General features: G+C 36.2%; 1 protein-coding gene across 1 annotated transcript; it reads left to right on the top strand.

Moving 5' to 3' along the window:
• Positions 1-2878: 2878 nt before the first annotated feature.
• Positions 2879-22334, top strand: sh3bp4 (SH3-domain binding protein 4). The gene is made up of 5 exons (XM_056465259.1): positions 2879-2966; positions 6783-6984; positions 7071-9424; positions 19954-20142; positions 21731-22334. The coding sequence occupies exons 2-5, from the start codon at positions 6864-6866 to the stop codon at positions 21953-21955; spliced, it is 2889 nt and encodes a 962-aa protein (XP_056321234.1). The 5' UTR covers positions 2879-2966; positions 6783-6863; the 3' UTR covers positions 21956-22334.

The raw sequence follows: 22334 nt of genomic DNA, 5'->3' as shown, positions 1-22334 counted from the left end.
AAAAAAATCTGTTCAGCTCTCTGTGATTATCAATCATCATCAAATGTGATCAAGAGTGAGTTTTACAGGTTTAAAATGTTTTAAAGCAGTGCATGTTTGTAATGAATTACAGAGATTTTTACCGTCTTTACTTTATCAGCATAGCCGAGTGTCAGTACAATTATAAAAGAAGATGCTTCAATACCGCTTTGTGGATGTTAAATCAGGTTTATTTTGTACATTAACTTAACGTATATCCATACAGGAGTGGACATTAACGTGTATCCTGTCATATTTGCTGTGCAAAAACAGTGCAAAATGAAACGCGCACATGCATGTGTGTGTGTGTGAACTTTGTAACAACATTGTGTGATGCGTTGCAGAAAGGCTTGAATCAACTCCACAACAAGTACATCAAATAATCATTGGTAAAGTTTTTACTGTAGTATTTCTCACAAACGTTTGAGGTGCAAATTAAGGCACACTCTGACAGGCACGTGGGAACAGTGGGTGGGACAACTAGCATTAAAGGCACAGGCCACAAAAACAGCTACATGGTGTTCAAAGCAGAGAATTCAAACTTCATAAAGGTATAATAAATAATCTGATGGATGTTTTGAGCTGAGACTTTAACAGACACATTCTTGAGACACAAAAGACTCATCTTAAATTTTCAAATAGGTGCCCTTTAAACAAAAATAAAAAGAGCAGGACAAACCCATACATGATTCTAATATAAATAAAAATAACTTCATAATTTACTAATCAAACAGACTATTGACTACAATTTTGTAGATATATGTTTTGTTTAGTTTTTTTATGAAAGGTCGCCTGTTTGAAAAATGTAAACATTTAACAACAAATACAATTATGAAAAGATACAAGAAGTTTTATTAGGGATACAAGTTTTTTTCCAGTTTCCTATAGAGGATTAACAGTTGCCACAAGATTTTGCTTACATGAAATTCATTATGGAAAAACAGAGCTGAACAGTGTCAAGCTTTATCTTGATGATCATAATTATCTTAATGATCTGTTGCACTGTAGAAGCTCTGTCACGAAAACAAATTCCTAGTATGTGTGAACATACCTGGCAATAAAGCTCTTTCTGATTCTGATTCTTATGTGCTATATAGTGTTTACATTATATTTCAAATGCATGCTAACCCAACACATTCCAGTGTCCAAAAATGTAATTTCATAGAAACAATAACACAATAGGCTATTTAACAACATAACTACTATTATATAGCCTATTAATTTTACTTTTGTGAAAACAACAGGAAAACAGGTTCAACAACAAAGACAAACATCCGCTGGTTTTGGATGACATCTTGTGGTCGTGCTCTATATGTGCAACTTTAAACTGATCTTTAATTCAACATGCACATAAAACACAACTAAACCAACTGAGCAGTTGAACATCTGCAGGTCTGTAGAATCTAAAGTACCATAAGAAAGCAGATTTCAGAAGCATTTCCCTACAGGAAAAGTGAACATGAGAAAACAATATGAATGTTATTAAATCTGACTTTAAAAATCAGCAGCTACAATAAATTATTTTGCCTTAAAAATACAAAACTACAAAGAGGGGGGGGGGGGCTTAACTTGTAATTGAGGCAACATGTTTTAACAATCTATACTGTATATTTGATTTTTCAGCATCTGCTAAAATATGCCTGAGAAACACATTTCACCATTGTATATCAGACATGGGGAATAATAATACTAATTAATAAAATAAAATAAAAACTAATAATATTAGTATTGTTTTATCTAAAAGGTAATGTGTAAGTTAATGCCTTTTTTATTGAGAGTTTATTAACAAATTTAAAATATATCCAAAACTTAGTTTATATTAAATTAGCTATTGTGATATTCTCTAGTCAGGAGTTTAGTAAATCTTCACCAGAAATGTTAGCACTATAGAAAGATAGCACTAGAAAGATTAGATTACTGTACATTTTAAACTTAAAGTCATAATTGTAGCAGTAGATATATGATTAATTACTTGACTATTTTTTAAAAAGGGTGAAAAGGGGTGTTTTTGTGAAAGAAAAAAATGAATTCATTCTCTTTTCGGCTTAGTCCCTTTATTAATCAGGGGTCACCACAGTGGAATGAACCACCAACTTAATAAGTTGGCGGTTCATTCCGCTGTGGTGACCCCTGATGAATAAAGGAACAAAGCCAAAGTAAATGAATGAATAAAAGAATTTTACCTTGAAAGCTTGCAAAAATGTACTTTATCATGTTGAAATGCTGGATGTGTTTTCCACTAGCCACCAAAACAGTATGATTTACATCCTTAGAAAGTATATTTGAAACCAAAAATAATCTTTTTATTTAAAAAATTCCACTAAATGCAATTGAAACAATAGCAGCCTATCAAAAGTCTGCTTATGCTGAAATACCAGAACTAACAGACCATGTATCGCTTGTTGTCTCTAAAAAGTTAATTGGTTGCAATCCACACACAGACTACTTTGTTATGTGCTAGATGGCCACGAGGTGCCGCCAGATATGTATAAGATGTCGCATCCAATTGGTGGCTGTCAGTGAACTAAAATGCTGTCAGAATTGGGTGAGCTCGCAGAACTAGGGCACAACATGAGGCGCTCCAAAAATAAAAATCAGATTCACTACTAAGTATAGGCTACTAAGTTCAATTTTAAGCAATATAATCAATGTGTCATCCTGAAAAGAGAGCTAATACCAGAACTAAAAACAGCAAGTAAACATTTAGAAAGAATTTACTACATCGGATAATGATACATATATGCAAAACATTCCACGATTTATTGATGTATAAATGTTTAAGTCAGATAAAATGCTGTTATCAAAGAGTTTGTCTGTGTTTGATGCGGGACTCCTCCTGTTTTCTGACGTCACGCAGTTTCTCGTACTGTAGCTTGTGTGTCGCGCGCTCACAGCAGCCAAACATATAACGGTCCGCACTCCAGACACTGCACTGCATCTGTCAAAAAGTAAGTCAACTTATGTATTTGACCTTTATTTCTGTTTCGGGATTTTCATCGATCAGTATTGCACTACAGTTCGTTTGCCTGTCATCCACTTCCCCTCCTGGACGCTCATAACTGCAGTTTATGAGACTTTTGATTAAATTTAATAGATTTTTTCGCGATGTGTGACACTTAAAACTCGCATGAAAGTGAAGCTTGTGAGAGTGTGTAGGTTTCTAAATGCCCTCATGCGTTTCTGTGGATTTCACAATCAGTTTCAACTTGTCTTGAGTTTCACCCACCCTTCGGAGACAGTCTTTTATCTTGCATAATCTCCCTGCTTGAGACTTAACCTTGCAATTTGTGGTGAAAACTCGGACAATAACTTGAGAATTGTCAGGCAATTTGCTCTATATTTAGACTGATTCACTTAACTGTAACGGGTGCTCATTTTCTATTGGTATCAGAACTCAAAGCCTCAGGAATCCTCTCATGTCAAACTACTTAGAAGCTACTATTAAATAATGTATTCTAGCTGAGCAGCATTAATGTTTAATTTAACAGAGTGAACATCATAATTTTTCTCATTTCTCTACATAAGTCATCTATTGAGGAAAAACTTTACAATCAAGTATGCAGATACAGTTTTGAAATCTCCCCGGATGGTACCATACTTGACGGGAAAAAAAACGAATATATATATATATATATATATATATATATATATATATATATATATATATATATATATATATATATATATATATATATATATATACATATATACACACACACACACTATAAGTCAGAATTATTGGCTCCCTTTGATTTTTTTTTTTTCTGTTTAACAGAGCAAAGAAAATTCCACTGTATGTCTGATAATATTTTTTCTTTCTTTAATATTTCGGCTAGAGTAAAAGCTTCAGAGTAAAAGTTTTTACATTTTTAAAATCCATTTTAAGGTCAAAATTATTAGCCCCTTTAAGCAATTTTTTTCCGATAGTCTACAGAACAAACCATCACTACACAATAACTTGCATAATTACCCTAACCTGCCTAATTAACCCAGTTAGGGCCTTTAAATGTCACTTTAAGCTGTGTAAAAGTGTCTTGAAAAATATCTAGTAAAATATTATTTACTGTCATCATGACAAAGATAAAATAAATCGTTATTAGAAATGAGTTATTAAAACTATTATGTTTAGAATTAAACAAAAATTGGGGAAAAAATAAACAGGGGGGATAATAATTCTGACTTCAACTGTATATATATTATATTATAGTAAACATAATTCTCCTGGATGCACTTATATCTGTAAAAATTAGACACAAAACATTGTTCTGAGCCCATGATAATTTAGTAGTTATGTAATTAAAAGCAAAGTGACAGAAACAAAAACAGCAGAATTTTATATATTTAAACATATTTTAGCAATTCAAAACTTTAAAAGAAGCTTATAAAAATGTGCATTCATGACAGTAATAATTAATTCAACGTGCACTAAGATTTTTTTTTACATCACAGGCAAGTATAAACGTACCCAGTGGGTGCTGGTTCACTACAACAGTTGTGCAATATAAGTTTTGGGAAATGCAGCACATCCTTATTTCAAAGGCATTTCCCCTGTTTTTTATGAAACAAAAGATGGAACAGTTTCTCACAGAGCAGATACACAAGTTAAAATATATTGAAAAAACAGGTTGCAACAGTTGGTGTTTTCAGAAACATTTTGCTCACTTCTATGTTCTTCACTGTATTATCATTGCTTCTTAATGAATGTCAGTGTTAACAGTCGTCATTTAGTGTAAATAAAACAGTAACACTCTCAGTAGGGCAGCCTAAGTGGCTTTGCTTTCAAAAATGGTGAGGTTTTATTAATCAACTGGTTTAAGTCAAGCCTTAGTTATTTACTGGACTGCACAACAGTTAGTAGTTTGATAATGTAGCAGGCTGATGTGCTTGAGACACTGCCAGTAGGCTACAGCTGGGCATTTTCTCTAAAGGCGCTTGTCTGTATGTGCTTTCTTCCCCAAGGTGGTAGCCATGGAAACCACTGATGTGTATTGCTGGAGAGCCTTTATAGTTCATGATCAGACTTAAGAGGATGCTGAGTTCCACTCAAACACGATCCTACTTCTGATTACTAAAAGCAAGTGATGTTTGATCCTTAAGCTCGCATATCACACACTTAAAGCAACTGAGATACAACTTCTATTTATTTATGAATAATTCAATCACTTTGCACAATATTTGAAGCAATCATGAGTCATTTCACGAAAATAAAATAAACACAAGCATAGTTATTGACACACAAAAAGAAGAGAGACATGTGCATTTGATGTCAGGCTACATACTGTAAGCAACTGACTATGTGAACCTTCACTGAGACCAGGGCTTTTTATTCTTTGTTCAAAAGGATGTCATGAATATGGTAGACATGCCTGGACAGGAACAAATATTTCTGCCTATATTAGCCTTACTTCAAGACAAGTAGTGGCAAAATGTAAGTCCATTTATTTTCATAAAACTGAAACAGATAAAAATGCAATTTTTTGAATATGTCTGCTATAGACCAATATGAAAAGACAGGTAATCTTACTGTCATAAAATAACTGATTAACACTAAATGCAAAATGTATAGTTATCAGTGTCAACTATTATTTAAATAATAGTTCTCCTCTGGTTGAATGAATGCTCAGATCAATGCTTTAGAAAATTTTATTCAATTTGAAAATCTTTATTTGGTATTGATGAAAACAGTGGAGAATGTTCTTTAGATAAAATAATAGTTCTTTAAAGCACCTTTCACTAAAAGGTTCTTTGGAGACCCAAAAAGATAACAAAAATCTTTCATAGCATTGCATTTAGGAACATTTTTATGAAATTATTACAACTTATCTATGTCCACAGCCATATCAGCCCAAGACCACTTATTCACTGAAGTGAAGCAGGGCTGCGCCTGGTTAGTACCTGAATGGGAGACCACATGGGAAAACTAGGTTGCTGTTGGAAGGGGTGTTAGTGAAGGCAGCAGGTTAGTGAAGGCAACTTGCTGTCTGTATGAGTCCTGATGCCCCAGTATAGTGAAGGCAGCGATATACTGTCAGTGAGCATCGTCTTTCAGATATATATCCGGGCAGAGCTCAAAACTGTCTCTGCTGATACTTATTGTAAAGACCAGGGGTGTAACCTGGTTTCCTGGCAAAATTCCATCCCTCGGTCCTTACCATCACGGCCTCCCAAACATTCCCATCCACCAAATTGGTTCACTGTCTCTCCAGTCCCCCTATAGCTGGTGTGTGGTGAGCGCTCTTGTGCCGTTGTCCTGTGGCTGCCATAACATATAAATGCACTTACTTACTTACTATAAGTAACTTTACAAAACACAGACACATGTCCATACATGCATACATACATATACAATTGAAGTCAGAATTATTAACCCTCCTCTTTATTCTTTTCCCCAATTTCTATTTAACGGAGAGAAGATGTTTTCAACACATTTCTAAACATAACAGTTTTAATAACTCATCTCTAATAAATAATTTATTTTATCTTGGCCATGATGACAGTAAATAATATTTTACTAGATATTTTTCAAGACACTTCTACACAGCTTAAAGTGACATTTAAAGGCTTAACTAGGTTAATTAGATTAACTAGGCAGGTTAGGGTAATTAGGCAAGTTATTGTATTAGGATGGTTTGTTCTTTAAACTATCGGAAAAATACATAGCTTAAAGGGGCTAATAATTTTGACCTTATTATTTCTGATTTCAATTGTATATTCAAATACTCAGAAGAAGTAACTCATACTGTTATCTTTTGCTTTGTTTTAAGGCCACTAATCTGTCAATCAGAAGCTGCATCATGGGAAGAAAAACATAAGATAAAAGGAGGAGTTTGGTAGTAATACACACCATGGCTGCCCATCGCATTCGATCAGCGAACAACAACACTGTGCTTCCTCGCTGCAGATCTGAAGGCGCACTAATTGATATCAATGAAGGCGTGTCAGAGGCCACCCTCACAGATGTCAAAGGTCTGCTTTATCATTTTTACACAATAAACAAGGTTAACTTTTTAAATCATGCATTTTTATTCATTTGTTTATTTATCAATCAACAGTCCCTTCGCCTAGTTCTTTACGGCTGAATGCTACTGCCTCATTTGGAGCTGCCAGGGAAGTGATTGCCATTAAGGATTACTGCCCATCCAGTTTTACCACTCTCAAGTTCTCAAAAGGAGACTGTCTTTATGTCATAGACACATCAGGTGGAGAGTGGTGGTATGCACACAACAGCAAAGAGATGGGGTACATCCCAGCTGCCTATGTCCAGCCGATCAATTATCGAGACTCCTCATTCAGCGACAGCGGCATGATTGACAGCATATGTGACATTTCTGAGGGAGTGAAAGAAATGGACATCTCAGGGGACTGGACGGTGTCCTCCAAAACCACCAAATTTAGAAATGAAAATCCTTTTGTTAATAAACGCATGTCAAATAACCCATTCTTGAACAGCACACTGCAAGACACCCCTGACCAAAACAGCAACCAAAATTCAGCAAATACCTTTTGCTTTAATCATTTCTCACCTCCCATCTCAAACACCAGCAGCACTGTTAATATTAATGGCTTTGAAAATGGGCTGCTTGACACAAACAGTTTTAGCCTGAGCTCAGGGATTGGTGTGGATCTTCGTCGAGACAATCCATTTTTTAAGAACAAGCGCTGCTACAGCATGTCAGAGCTGTCTGTCCTGCAGTCCCTGTCTGATGGAAATCAAGGTTCCTTGAGCTATTTTGGCAGCATGAAGTCACCTAAACCTGAGCATTTTCAAAGTAGAGAGGACTTCAAAACCGCGTGGCTAAATCATCGTAAATTTACGAGATCCTGCCATGACCTGGACTCAATTGGACAAAACCCAGGATGGGGGCAAACCCAACCAATAGAGACGAACATAGTCTGCAAACTGGACAGCTCTGGTGGAGCTGTGCAGCTACCAAATACCAGTATCAGCATACATATCCCTGAGGGTCATGTTGCACCAGGAGAGACTCAACAGATATCTCTGAAGGCCCTTCTGGACCCACCGTTGGAGCTTAACAATGATAGATGCACTACTGTGAGTCCAATGGTAGAAATAAAACTCAGTAACATGGAAACCAAGACCCCAGTCACTTTAGAGATGAAGGTGTCTGTTGTGGTGAAGATAGAGAGCCGCAGAACGGCAGAGGTAGTATGCATAAGAAGCGACTGTAAAGAAGGTCCATACATCCCAATACCACATGCATACATGTATGGGGACACAGTACAAGTGACCCTGGACAATTTAGAGCCTTGCATGTATGTCTCTGTGGTGGCCCAGGCACAAACAGTGGCTCCTTACCACACAGTCTGGGAACATGTTGTAAAAAAGGTCACTCTTGGGGTGTATGGCCCAAAACACATCCATCCGTCTTTCAAGACAGTGGTGGCCATTTTTGGCCATGACTGTGCCCCAAAGACATTGCTTGTGAGTGATGTCAAAAAACACTCACAGTCAACTACACCTGTGGTCCTCCAGCTCTGGGGAAAGCACCAGTTTGTAATGGCAAAACCTCAAGACCTTCAGGTTGGCATGTATTCAAACATGTCCAATTTTGAAATAAGAGCCAACGAACAGGCCAAGACCGTCAGGGGGTTTCAAATCAAACTTGGCAAAGTGGCTCGCCTTGTCTTCATGATCGCAGCCCGCGATTCTACAGACATTTCAGACTTTACATTGCGAATACAAGTCAAGGATGACCAAGACTGTATTCTGGCCCAGTTTTGTGTTCAAACCCCAACCCCACTACCAAAAACAAGCACAAGAAGCTCCGTTCAAAGGCGCTTTCTAAAGAAAAAGGAAGTGAACAAAATTGTACTGTCTCCTCTTGCAGCAACCACAAAGTATCCCCTATTTCAGGACAGATTAGTCAAAAACTTGAAATTTGCTAAATTGCTGAAAACAGTCGTAAGACAGTCCAAAAGCCTGTATTTGCTAGAGTATCTTAAAGGTGACGTAATGACTATTGTAAGTGAGGAAAAAATCAAACTTAAAGGACATCTATGGACAAAGGAATGGTATATCGGATACTACCATGGAAGAATTGGATTGGTCCATGCAAAAAACATTCTTATCATGGGAAAAGTGAAACCTGTTAATTACAAAGGGTCTGATCTTACGACTACAGTGCTGTTAGAGCAGATCCTGAAGCCCTGCATGTGTCTGACGTACATATATGCATCGGTTCGGACAATACTGATGGAAAATGTGGCAAGTTGGAGAGGATTCGCTGATGCTTTGGGCTACGTCAACTTGCCTTTGACACATTTCTGCCGGACGGAGCCAGACAGTGAGCCAGAAAAGGTAGCTTGTGTTCTTGAGAAGCTTAAGGAAGACTGCAATGCAGCTGAGGGCAAGGAGAGGAAGTCTTTTCAGAAGGAGCTCATGAAGGTAAGAGTTGAAAGTTTCTAGTAATTTATCCTGCTTGCTTTGAATGATAAAAAAGTTATTCCAGAAAAAGAATGTAAAACTTAATAAAGCTGCATACTATTTCCAGTTAGAAAGACGGGATGTGTTTCAAATTTTATGCATCAAGTTTGTTTTATGTATTTGCGTGTAAGACACCAGATTGCGGAGTGATACTGCTAACTGTGATAGACATTTGGCCAGCGGAGAAATTAAAATGGTTGTGCCCAACTGAGTCTGGTTTCGCTCAAGGTTTTTTTCTTCACTTTCGCCAATTAGTGAAGTTTTTTTCCCTCTCTGCTGTCGCCACTGGCTTGCATGGTTCGGGATCTGTAGAGCTGCGCATCGTTGGATTTGCTCTTCAGTGTTTGGACTCTCAGAAGGGATTTTTAAACTACACTGAACTGAGCTAAACTGAAGTGAACTTAAACACTAAAAACTGAACAGCACTGTTCCAATTTACTATGACCTTTTATGTGAAGCTGCTTTGACACAATCTACATCGCTATACAAATAAAGGTGAATTGAATTGAATTGATTGCTTGACCCTGCTGGTGAGGTTGAATGATATTTTTCTACACTGAAGTATACTAAACAAATTTGTATGAATTAAATTATGAATAGTATATCATTTTGTGGGGTGTCACGGTGGCACAGTGGGTAGCACGATCCCCTCACAGAAAGAAGGTCACTGGTTTGAGCTTCAGCTGGGTCAGTTGGCAATTCTGTGTGGAGTTTGCATGTTCTCCCCGTGTTCACGTGGGTTTCCTCCGGTTTCCCGCACAGGTCCAAAGACATGTGATATAGGTGAATTAAATAAACTAAATTGTCCGTAGTGTATGTGCATGAATGAGTGTGTATGGATGTTTCCCAGTGATGGGTTGCAGCTGGAAAGGCATCCACTGTGTAAAACTTATGCTGGATAAGTTGGCAGTTCATTCCGCTGTGGTGACCCCAGATCAATAAAGGGACTAAGCTAAAAAGAAAATGAATGAATGAAGGAATATAATTTCGCTAGTTAATAGAGCAATTCAAATAAATATTTCAAAATATTACTCAAAGCTCTTTTCACAAAGAAGATGTTTGATCTCCGAAAGTAGAGAAGAAATTATATTGAATACATTTTAAAACACCATCTAACTAAAGAAACATCACAAGCTATGGCAGTACAATATATCATTTCAGCATTGAAAATCCACAACAGGGGCAAGGCCAGAAAAGTTGCTACATAAAACAGGGTGGGCAAAATGTAGTGCAGGTATGTGCAACTTCAGTCTCCGGGGACATGCAGAGTTTTATTCTAACATTAACCAAACACAGGTGAACAAGCTAATCAGTGTCTTTTAAGATCACACGCAAGCTACAAACAAACAGAAATTTCAATAGTTTCAGTTAGGAACCTGTTAATCCTAGTATTAAGCAGTTCTTCAGGTGGTTAAAGGTGCCATAGAGCACCACAGCCATACAAAGAGTCAGTTAAGTCCCTGTATAGTTCTTAAAGGTTCTATCTCTCTTAGTTTAGTTAAGGAAATGTTTAAAACAATAAAATACAGTGTATTTCCTGAAGACAACGTGTTTCTCAACCTTTTTGCCCCAATAGCCACATATAAGGAAACATTGCAGGGCCTCCGCAGAGGACTTTTTGACCTCAAAAAAGCACAAAAGCAATCCATATAGCACCCTTTGACAAATGTGCTGTACAGCACCTTTAAAGTTTGGTGTGATGTAGAACTTAACATGGTTTAATTTATAAAGTAAAAACTATGCAGTGTTAATTTACATTTGATTATTCAGTTTCTCTTCCCAGTACTAAGTTGAGACTGGAAGGGTATCCGCTGGGTAAAACATATGCCGGAATAGTTGGCGGTTCATTCTGCTATGGTGAGCCCTGATAAATAAGGGACTAAGGAAAATGAATGAATGATTCAGTTTCTCTGCTTGAATACTGCTGATTCATACAAGAAAGCCCTATTCCCAATTGTATCTTTGTCCTCGTAAAAAAAAAAAAACTTGCAACAATAATAAAAATAATGAAGTATACAAAATTGCAGCTTGAGAACTGAAAGCATGCTCGTATTCATGTTGACTTTTTTCTTTGTTTTTTTTTACATTTTGTGTTACTCACATTATAGTCTTTTAAAGGGTTTAGTAAACTTTAGAGGCTTTAGCTTACACAGAGAAGTGGTGCTCAGAAGTTTCTTCCAATTAATCAGTATTTCTTATTGGGCTAGAAGGCTGAGACTTGGCATGTTTTAAGTATTAGTGTTTGATAAACATTTGCTGTGTTTATATTTCGTAAAGCACAAGAACTCATCATTTGCAGAGAATTTTGAGCATCTAAGGGTGCCAAACAATGACCCTTAGCTGCTGTAAATTCACTGTTACCCATGCTTGTTTCTTTATATTATCTTTCATGTGGTCTAGATTACATCGATGGATAATGTGCTAAGATGCAGGTTTGTCTGGTTTTCACTTGTCCCAAAACTTCCTGTGTCAATAAAGTCTTATGTGGAAACCTTCATGTCAACAGGAACCTAAAGCAGGATGTTATTTTTGAAAAAGTAAAGTTTCATTTTAGCTACTTATTTTACAAATACACTTTTAAATATCTGCTCAGTGATGCATCACAGTGAAGAATCTAAATAACAATCACTTAAAAACATGCATATCTAAACTACAGCTGTTCATGATTTTAAAGGAAGGAAAGTCATGAAGTCCTATCCAAGTGCACACAAACAGCAGTGAACACACACCCAGTGGAGTGGGAAGCCATAACCACAACACCAGGCGGGCAATTGTGGGTGTTTAATGCCTTTCTCAAGGGTCTCACTTAGCTCTAGTATTGAGGAAGGAAGAGAGTGCTATACATTTACTGCCACACCTATAGTCCCTGCTGGTCCCGAGACTCAAACCTGCAACCTTTACAAGCCTGACTCTCAAACCCACTCACCCAACCCACTTTCTTTCGGCTTATTCCCTATAGCTGCTTTATCAGGGGTGCCACAGTCGAATGAACCACAGACTGTCTAACCATTAAGCTTTTTAGTTTAACTTTTTACTTCATTGTGATAAACTTCTAAATTTGTCTATAAAGGTAAAAGATACACATGTAATAAAGATGTTTGCCAGCTACAACAGTCTAAAAAAGGCATTCTCAAAAACGTCATGTCATGTACGTGACTAGGCATGGGTCGATAACCGTTTTCAAGGTATACCGCAGTTTGTAAAAATCAAGGTATTATAACCGGCCAAATTTTATGCTTTACCGTTCCTACAGTTTATATAAGATTTTTTTTGTTTGTTTTTTAGGACAACCTTTTCTCCAGCAGAAGATATCCGAAGATGCCGCTTTAAATTGTAAAAAAAATTGTGTTTTTGAAACTAATGAAGACAGCAGAATTCAATGATAAATTTGAATTCTTTAGCCTGACATGTTTACTGTTACAAAATATTTTAAAAGTTTCACAAAATAAAATATATTGTCTTCAAAGGGAAAAAAAGTTGTAGTTTTTTACCCAGACATGTAAAAAGAACTTATTTTAGAGCAGTAATCACAATACCGTCAAACCGTGATATATTTATCCAAGGTTATCATACCGTCAGAATTTTATACCGGCCCATGTCTACATGTGACATTTCATACTTTAATGATAAACACAATACTTATTTTGACATAAAAGAAACGGGTCATTCCAATGATAAACGTATAAGCATGTGAAGAATGTGAACACATCAGTGCCCATAGCCTAGTGGACAGATATGTCATTGCATTTCGGGAGTCCCAAGTTTGAGTCATGGTGTTCTGTCAATTTGTCCATAGGCGGAGCATGTGTATGGCTGGGGAAGGCTTAGCCTGTAACGGGTGTAAGGCGTAATATGAATGTAATTTAATGTTGATGATTAACACAACACTTAAGCTATTGTAAGTTTGTCAATCAAATTTCAAGTCCCCCTCCGCACAAAAATGGAACTGTCCAACACCGCACGTTGCATTGATGAGTGCTGTTTATTACTGGAGTTCGCAGCTGCTCTGAAAACCAAACCAAAAGTGCTGGCCAGCGGACTATTCTGATTTGCTGGTCAAGGACATAAGTAATAAAACGACAAATGAGTATTACGAGAGGGGTATAATAATATATTACACTGGTTTAACTTGTTTTCAGCATTAAATGAAATTGGTAGTTTCAACTGAGTCTGGTTTCTCTCAAGGTTTTTTTTTCTTCACTTTCGCCATTTAGTGAAGTTTTTTTTTCCTCTCCGCTGTCGCCACTAGCTTGCATGGTTCAGGATCTATAGAGCTGCGCATCGTTGGATTTGCTCTTCAATATTTGGACTCTCAGTAGTGATTATTAAACCACACTGAACTGAGCTAAACTGAACTCAACTTAAACACTACAAACTGAACTACACTGTTCCAATTTACTGTGACCTTTTATGTGAAGCTGCTTTGACACAATCTACATTGTATAATCGCTATACAAATAAAGGTGAATTGAATTGAATCATTGTAACGTAGTCTAGCCTATAGTGTAGTAATCTTGTTTAGGCAATCGTTTGGAGTTTTACATTTTAAAAGGTCAAATATTTATTGCTGAATTACAAGTTCGGTTTTCAATTGGCCTCGTGAAAAAGAGAATGATTTCGTATTCTCAGGGCCGGCGCATCTAGGGCGACCTAGGGCGATAGAATAGTGAGGGCTGCGTCCTCTCAAATATTAATTATTATTATTATTATTAGTAGTAATAAAAGCAACAAGGAGTAATAATTTCATTTGAAACTGTATACAGTAAGTAATAAATAAATATTTATTAAATAAGTATTTAACAAATTTTTAATATTTAATAAATGCTGCCTTGAACAGAATAATTTGAATTCGATTTTTAAAAAGTAAAAATAAACTAAATAAACTGACCCCGAACTTGTAGATCAGTGGGTTAATTTAATAAAATAATTTAATGTGCGTGTTATAATATAATATATAATATATATAATATAATAGAAGTTTATTGATAGGCGGTGCTTTTGTTAAAACGGTTGCAAATCTTTTTAAATGCATTAAAGGGCAGCGCAAATATTAGCCTTACCCTGGAGTTTGTTCACCCTCCACCTATGGATTTGTCCTACCTTGTCAGATTGTCCTACCTCTCATTCATAAAGTAGGTAGCACATTTCGATGATGCAATATATTACCCATCAGATTTTGCTACCAGTGTAAGTTTTAATGTAGAGTGATATGAAGCTGTAATATCGCCCTAACCTGCCTAATCCCTAACCCCAATCTCAGAACCATTCAAATACAGTGTTGGTAGCATAATCTGATGGGTAGGATAAAATGTCAGGACACCGGCTTACAAACCTTTCCCGATGCCATCACCCATTCCCCCACACTCAGAAATGAACTTTTAGCAAAGTTTTTAGTTATGTGTAGCTTTAAAAAAGCACCCTGTGACTTGATACACAAAAATGAGAGCAATCAGCAAGTACAATGCACAAGACAGAATATATTCAGCATCTGACATCAACATGCAGCAACAGATCACATAAAGCATGCAGAGACATGCACAAGCTTTGTTAGTACAGGCACTCAGCTGAAATAGCAACAAGCTAAAAGTAATTCTGCTTACAATATGCATCAACAATTGTAGTGAGATAAAAATAATGAAATTGATAATATACATGAGGAAATCTGTTTAGATAGCTCACATCACTGAAGCAGACTAAATTAATGTTAAATGCACCGAGTTATGTTCTTTAGGAACTAAAATTAGGGTCATCTACAAATGTGATAACAAGACTCAAGAGTGAAAATGCAGGAAGACAAGACTTGTTGAAGGAGAATCTTAGTTGTGCAGATGTTTCCTTTTCTATTGTTAGCATCTACATTTGATGCTCCTGTGTAGAATGACGAACGCCCCAAACTACACAAACCTCACACATCAACAGAACAAATCCAGGATTTAGCATTTCAGAGGAATGGATTCCCTCTGGGACTTCTAAGGGGTTTTTAGAACAGTGGTTTATGTTTTATGAATAAAATGAGGTCTGTGGTTAACATTGCATGAAGAGACTTTCTTGTTTTGTTCTACAAAATAAATTACACTCAGTCAGGCAAATGCGACTTTTCAAAGCCATTAGAAATTCCCAAGGGAACACGTGGTGAATTAGTCTTTTGGGTTGGCGTCCATATTGGCATCATGACTGAACAGCTACAGAACTTCACCATTTCATTTTTAATTAGTAAAAGTTCCAGCTGTAATACTTTTTTCCTTGCAAGTACTCTAATCTTGACTATATTAATGGTCAGGAAAAACTTACTGAGGAAGAACATGTGAATGCCTCTGAACTCTTTCAGTCTTTGATTCTTCGGTATCCTCCCATTTCCCTTTGTGTATTGTTAGAGCACTTCTGTATAAACGGTCAGTAATTTCTGACAATGGGTTAAAAACGGAAAAAGGCAACCAAATTCTTATGTAAAAGGAAATCAAAAGAGACAGGATGACAGATACTGACGCATGAATCAAAATGTCAGATGTTACAAAAGAGGAATTCTATAGCATGTTAAATAAATTATTTGCTCAAACAGGCTTTGTGTAATAAATTATAACCTACTATAGAAGGTCAACTGCCTGATTGTGACACTAGCAATGCTAGTCAATTAGATTCTCAAATAAACTGATTAAACATTTGTATCATGCATTCCCTTGCTTTGGATGAAAGTGTCAACCAGTTTATAAATGTAACTGTGTATAATATATAGCTAATTGAAACCCAATGCCTGACTAAGTTCAATGTGCATTACGTAGTGATGTTGCTGTGTTATTTACAGATATTTTACAGGTCAAATGAACAAACACTTCTTTCGTTTCAATTTGCCACAACATTAGCATAGCAATAAAGTTGTTCTGCACCAAAATTAGCCAAGTTCATTTGGTCCACTGATCCAAAACAAATGAGTCATTAGTAACAAAGAATCTGCACACAAAAAATACACAAATAAATCATAGAGACAAGACGTTCAGAGCACTGAAAAAATCTAAAGGAAACATTTGTGTTTTACATTTTTTTGTGTGTGTGTGAAATGATAACAATAGTTTTTAGATTCATTGTGAAAGTGTTGAACTTTCAGGAGCATTTACACTACACTATCTTCAGTTAAAACAACAAGGTATAAGGGCTTATAACTTTTGAAATCAGGTTTTCGAAGCATAAGTGGTTGAACATTCTTGATTTTATGTAATTGGCAACTTTCTGTGTAGGACAGTCATATTCACATGCAAAACAACAATGGCAGACTACAGGACCACAAATGCATAGTGTTTGTTTATAAAGTGACAAATCCACCCACTGGCCTGGCATGCACAATACAGCATTTTAAGTTGTTTTGTAGATCTGTGTTAAAGAAGATCATTTTGACAACATTGTGTCTGTAATTTAACCTTTCTTAAAAAGCAAAAGAAAACATTTATTCATTTTCTTTTCGGCTTAGTCCCTTTATTAATCCGGGGTTGCCACAGCGGAATGAACCGCCAACTTATCCAGCACGTTTTACGCAGCGGATGTCCTTCCAGCCGCAACTCATCTCTGGGAAACATCAGTACACACTCATTAACTACGGACAATTTAGCTTACCCAATTCACCTGTACCACATGTCTTTGGACTGTGGGGGAAACAGGAGCACCCAGAGGAAACCCACACGAGCGCAGGGAGAACATGCAAACTCCACACAGAAATGCCAACTGACCCAGCCGAGGCTCGAACCAGCGACCTTCTAACTGTGAGGCGACAGCACTACCTACTGTGCCACTGCGTTGCCAAAAGAAAACATTTACATTTTTAATAAAATTGTATTATTTAAAAAAAATTACTGAATTTCAAAAGTTTTAAAATAAACTCAAAGTATTCTTAGCTTCTAGTTAGAGTTATCCGCATTTTACTCCTTAATTATCTGAGGCAATAACAAATGGTTAAGGATATCACAGTGAAAAGTCTGAGGACACAGGGTCGAGAATTTGTTTGGATTTCAGCTAGTGCTGTTTCTGACTGTGTCAGGTCATGAGTGAAACCTCAGAAAACAGGTGCACATGAAAGGCCTTATCTTTCCTTGACTAATGCACACAATCATGTGCCAACAGTGTGATACACAAACAGAACAACTCTCCATTGACTTGCATCCAGACAGTCATTGCTTGTACTTGGAATAATATCAAATTTAGCAAATTTGGGATGGATAAAACAAAGGTCTTCCTCTAAACACAAGCAAATGGTTGGTTATGTGGAAGTCTGTAAGTACAGTACTGCAAAAATAAGATTTAAATATGAAGTTTAGCATGATCTGCATGCAGGTGTTAATGAATTGTGCTTTTCATTTGACATTCTCAAGAAAGTGTGACATGTCTTACTGCATGAGGAGGATATAACTCTCAGCATTTCACTGAGTTCAATTCAATTCAAGTTTATTAGTATAGTGCTTTTTACAATAATTATTGTTTTAAAGCAGTTTTACAAAAAGTGCACATCATTGCATTACAATCAAAATCAGAAAAGTTAAGGAGTTGTTTGTAGGGCAGACATTATATATAAATATGCAGTTATATAGTATAGTCCTTCACAACAGCAAGAAAGGTGATGTCTATGTGTACATGTTCAATGAAGTGTATTTGTGTATTGAGTGAGTCATTTCACCTGCATTTCAACAGTTTATTTGATAAAGCTATTATCATGTCATGTACACAAAATAAATAAAAAATGTACACATCATGATCACGATATGCAGTACTTGCTTTGTAAAAATAAAAGCAATTGTTTAATTTTCAAATATGTATATATTATGCCTTCACATGATTATGAAATTTTAAATGCAGAATTATTTTGACCAATTTCATATGGCACTATTATTGTAATAGATAGATTGTAATAGATTGTAATAGGGGCCTCTACATGTCAGAAGATGAGAATAAATTGTACTGATATTATTTAAGTACTGACTGAATGCCCAAGTCAAAGACATACCTTCCTGTTTGTTTGTAGAGCATGTCTGATAAGAGGAAAGCCGTGCAGGACCGCCGTTATCTTATTGCTCTGTTTGGAGCCAGTCCTTTAACAGGTCTTCTGGGGCATCAGCGTCGTGTTCCTCCCCCTCAAAGCAGACTTCCTGTCATTCCAAACATTCCAAGCCACAGAACTGGAATCAGAGATTACTGGGTTTAGGGTGTGTAACTTTTAAACACATGCTGCTGATGTATGTCAGTACATGCCAGCATATTCAAGCCTATGAAAAACACCTGCTCTTTGACCAGTTCAAAATGAACTGCATCACTGTGCCATCTGCTGATTCTTTGTTGTATATATAACAAAGCTCTAACAAAAAGTAAAATGTCATGTCATCAAAATCAGATAACAGTTTCGGACATTTCGAATGTCATATATTCACAAGGTACAGTAAACGTAAGTCCTTATTCAGTTTTTTAAATGTCACTAACTCAGGGAGAAAAGAAGGTCACGTTAATAAGACAGCACACTTGCCAGCAGAAGGCCGGATATTCCTCCCTAACATTTCCCTTGTCCAAGGGGCCGGAGTCAGCCTCATTATGTTGTGCTCACAGGAGCATTGCACGTCGTTTCCTGCATATCGGCAAATTTATCAAAGTGCCCTGCATGATGACTTTTACTCATGACGGGTTCAGATCTTTTGTGGCGGTGCTTAGTTTTGTAGTTTACTTTTTTTTTTTACACAGCAGAAGACGTGGTATCAGATGATTAAGGCTGAAATAAACAACAGTACACGAATGTACAGAGACATATTTTTTAAAGGAATTTACTGTGCCAAAAATTTATTCTCATTTTGTGATATATACTGATTAATCAGCATTCAAAACTGACAAAAATTCTGGTCAATTATGATATATTAACAACTATTTTCAATAAATAAAATAGGCATATTGTTTTGATGTTATAGCTGATAACTAAATGGCTGATATTAAACAGAAAACATGCTAAATCAAATATTAAACATTTTACATGCTGCTAGAGAATGTCTGATAACACAATTATAATGCAGAGATTGGAAAATATGCATAGTATATAAAACTGCATTTAATGGCATAATTTACCCAAAAAACTACATGTCTGTATTACTATACTGTAAATAAAATCCTGGTTGCTTTCATTTTTTTAAATGAATCAAATTAACCTGATAAGTCCATTAAACTTATATTAACCTAGCTTAAAACAGCTTGCTTAACTTATAAATTAAGTTAGAACATGATCAACTTAGTTTAACAAGTTACAATGAACTAAAAACATATGCTGTCATGATAAATTGATAATATTTATTACAGTGTACAACTGTTTGACAAATATCTTTTTTTATATCTATACAATGTATGTCAAGGGTGTCTCACTTAATCATAAAAACCTCTAACATAATATTTCTGATTTGTTTGTCTGTAATCATATTTGTAATTGTGAACATCGTGTAGCACCTTGTTGATCTTAAGCTGTATCTGTGGTTCAGGCTCTTCTGAAGATGGACTGTCAGGGTCTGGTGGCTCGGCTGGTCATGGACTTTGTGCTGTTGACCACTGCCGTAGAAGTGGCGGGTCGCTGGAGAGAACTGGCAGAGAAGCTGGCTAAAGTTTCCCGGCAGCAGATGGAAGCCTATGAAGCTCCACACAGAGACAGCAGAGGACAGCTGGACAGTGAGGTAAAACAAACAAGGAAACAGTTCAACCAAAACTAAACACTCATCATTAACGTCATCATTTACTCATTTCTACATTAGAATACAAAGAAAGTTTCTGCAGAAATTTTATTTATAATAAAAAATGTATGTTTCTTTTTATTATCCATGAATGGCATTTAAATTTGGAGCAACATGAAGTTAAATAAATTATGACAAACATCATTGAGGTTTCTTTTTTTTTTAAACTTTCTTTTTAAAGGTTTTGCTGTGAAGTAAGGCATGGTAGGCATGGGACAATAGCCATTTTCTGTTTGGAAAAGTCAAGGTTTTAAAACCGCTAAATTTTGTTATACCATTCCTAAGGTATATGTAAGTTTTTTATGTGATTTTAATGTGTTGTAAATGAATCTGTGCTTTTGAATGAAGGTAGCAGAATTCAATGATTTATTTAAATTAATTAGCCTGACATGTTTACTGTTCCAAAATATTATATTGTGGGGGCGGGGGGGAATGGGGTTGTTTTTACCCATACATTCAAAAATAACTTATCTTAGAGCAGTTATCACAATACCATGGAAGAGCGATATTTTTATCCAAGGTTATTACACCATCAGAAACTTATATCAGCCCATGCCAAGTTGGGCTACATTTCAGTGTCGTTATTATTATTATTTTATAATTTTTTGGGGTTTACAGGGTTTCAGCTGAGCCAGACCACAAAATGTTATTTAAACTACATAGGGACCCACCTGAAATACAGTTTTAGCAAAGGAATGTCAATGAAATAAAGGTTCACTGTAAGTGACACTGGACAGTCCCAAAATACAATTTTGACACACAGGGATCACCTGCCCAGCCCAAAACAATCAGACTAATGACTAGCATCTAGGCAGGTTTTGTTACGCAGACCTGGCAACCCTGCACTCAACTACAAAAATAATAAAATGAATAAACTATACTCAAGTCTTGAAATATTCATTTCGAATGTGGAATTCTTACATTACCTTACTCATTAAATTAACATAAAATCTGTAAAGTTTGCAATAGTATGGACATTTGACCAAATTCTAAATAATGATTTTTTTCCTAAAAATCGTATTTTCATATGAATCACATTGAACAAACTCATTGCAAATCTGAAATACTTGTGAGATCAGGTTGGAAAACTGTTGTGCAGTTTATACAGTGTACTAAAAAGGTTATGACATGACTAAATAACGTAAAAACAGCTAAGCAAACCAAATGTAGACATACATCAGACAATGTAAACAAATTTAAAAATATACGTAACATAGATTATATAATATAAGAGATTATATATATGAAAATAAATAACCTCCAAGAGGTTTTGAGCAGCAACTGGAAACCCAGAGGTCATTATAGTGTTTGCGTTCAGCTTACAAGAGGAACCCGAGCGTTCTGTCAGACAACTGATGAGATTATGAGCTTCCTCTTGCACTTTGTTTTACAAGCTCAGGATATTTGCACATATTTGCTGTAATGCAGACTAGGTGCTAGGTTTTTTTTCTGGGAAATAATTTCTGCTCAGCTAAATGTCACATGTATGCTGGTCTATCTGTGACAATCCTTCTTATTTCTTTTTATCAAGGCCATGTGGAAACCCGCATATGACTTCCTGGTGACATGGGCAGCCCAGATTGGGGACAGCTACAGGGATGTGATTCAGGAGCTTCACACTGGACTGGACAAAATGAAGAACCCCATCACCAAACGCTGGAGACACATCACTGGCTCCCTCATTCTCGTCTACTGTCTGGATCTCCTGCGGAGCTCCGCCTTCAGCCCATCCCCTCAGGATGACTGTGCCATATAAAGACTTCCTCCACCATCTGACTCTTACAAGACCTACAAGCACCTGGGACTTTTACTTTGTACATTGGCTTTATTTTTTGGCGTTGTTGTTGCACAACATTGCACACTAAACACTTGAATTTTTATAAATGTCTTGTATAATAATATACGATTGTTCACTTTTTTTTTTAATTGCTCATTGCTACTTGTGAATTTGTAAATTTTGTACAAAAGGCACATGTTTATGTTATTGTTTTCCACTAATTCTCATAAGATATATATCAAAGAACAATTTTAGAAATCTTACACTATACATGATAATATAATGCTTTGTGTTTTTCTGTGTTGTTTTTGAGATATCAAATACACTGCATGATAAACTACCTGTTTCACTTTGCTAC

This window comes from Danio aesculapii, chromosome 9 (assembly GCF_903798145.1).
Source record: "Danio aesculapii chromosome 9, fDanAes4.1, whole genome shotgun sequence".
In the NCBI taxonomy this organism is placed as follows: Eukaryota; Metazoa; Chordata; class Actinopteri; order Cypriniformes; family Danionidae; genus Danio; species Danio aesculapii.
The sequence above is the reverse complement of the archived record's forward strand: the minus strand, read 5'-3'. Positions and strand labels throughout refer to the sequence as shown.

Bases quoted from the DNA above. Each gene is read 5' to 3' on its own strand.
- sh3bp4 (XM_056465259.1), top strand. From the start codon at position 6,864: ATGGCTGCCCATCGCATTCGATCAGCGAACAACAACACTGTGCTTCCT. The intron at 9,425-19,953 runs GTAAGAGTTGAA...TCTGTGGTTCAG, and splicing joins TTCAGAAGGAGCTCATGAAG to GCTCTTCTGAAGATGGACTG. The intron at 20,143-21,730 runs GTAAAACAAACA...CTTTTTATCAAG, and splicing joins GAGGACAGCTGGACAGTGAG to GCCATGTGGAAACCCGCATA.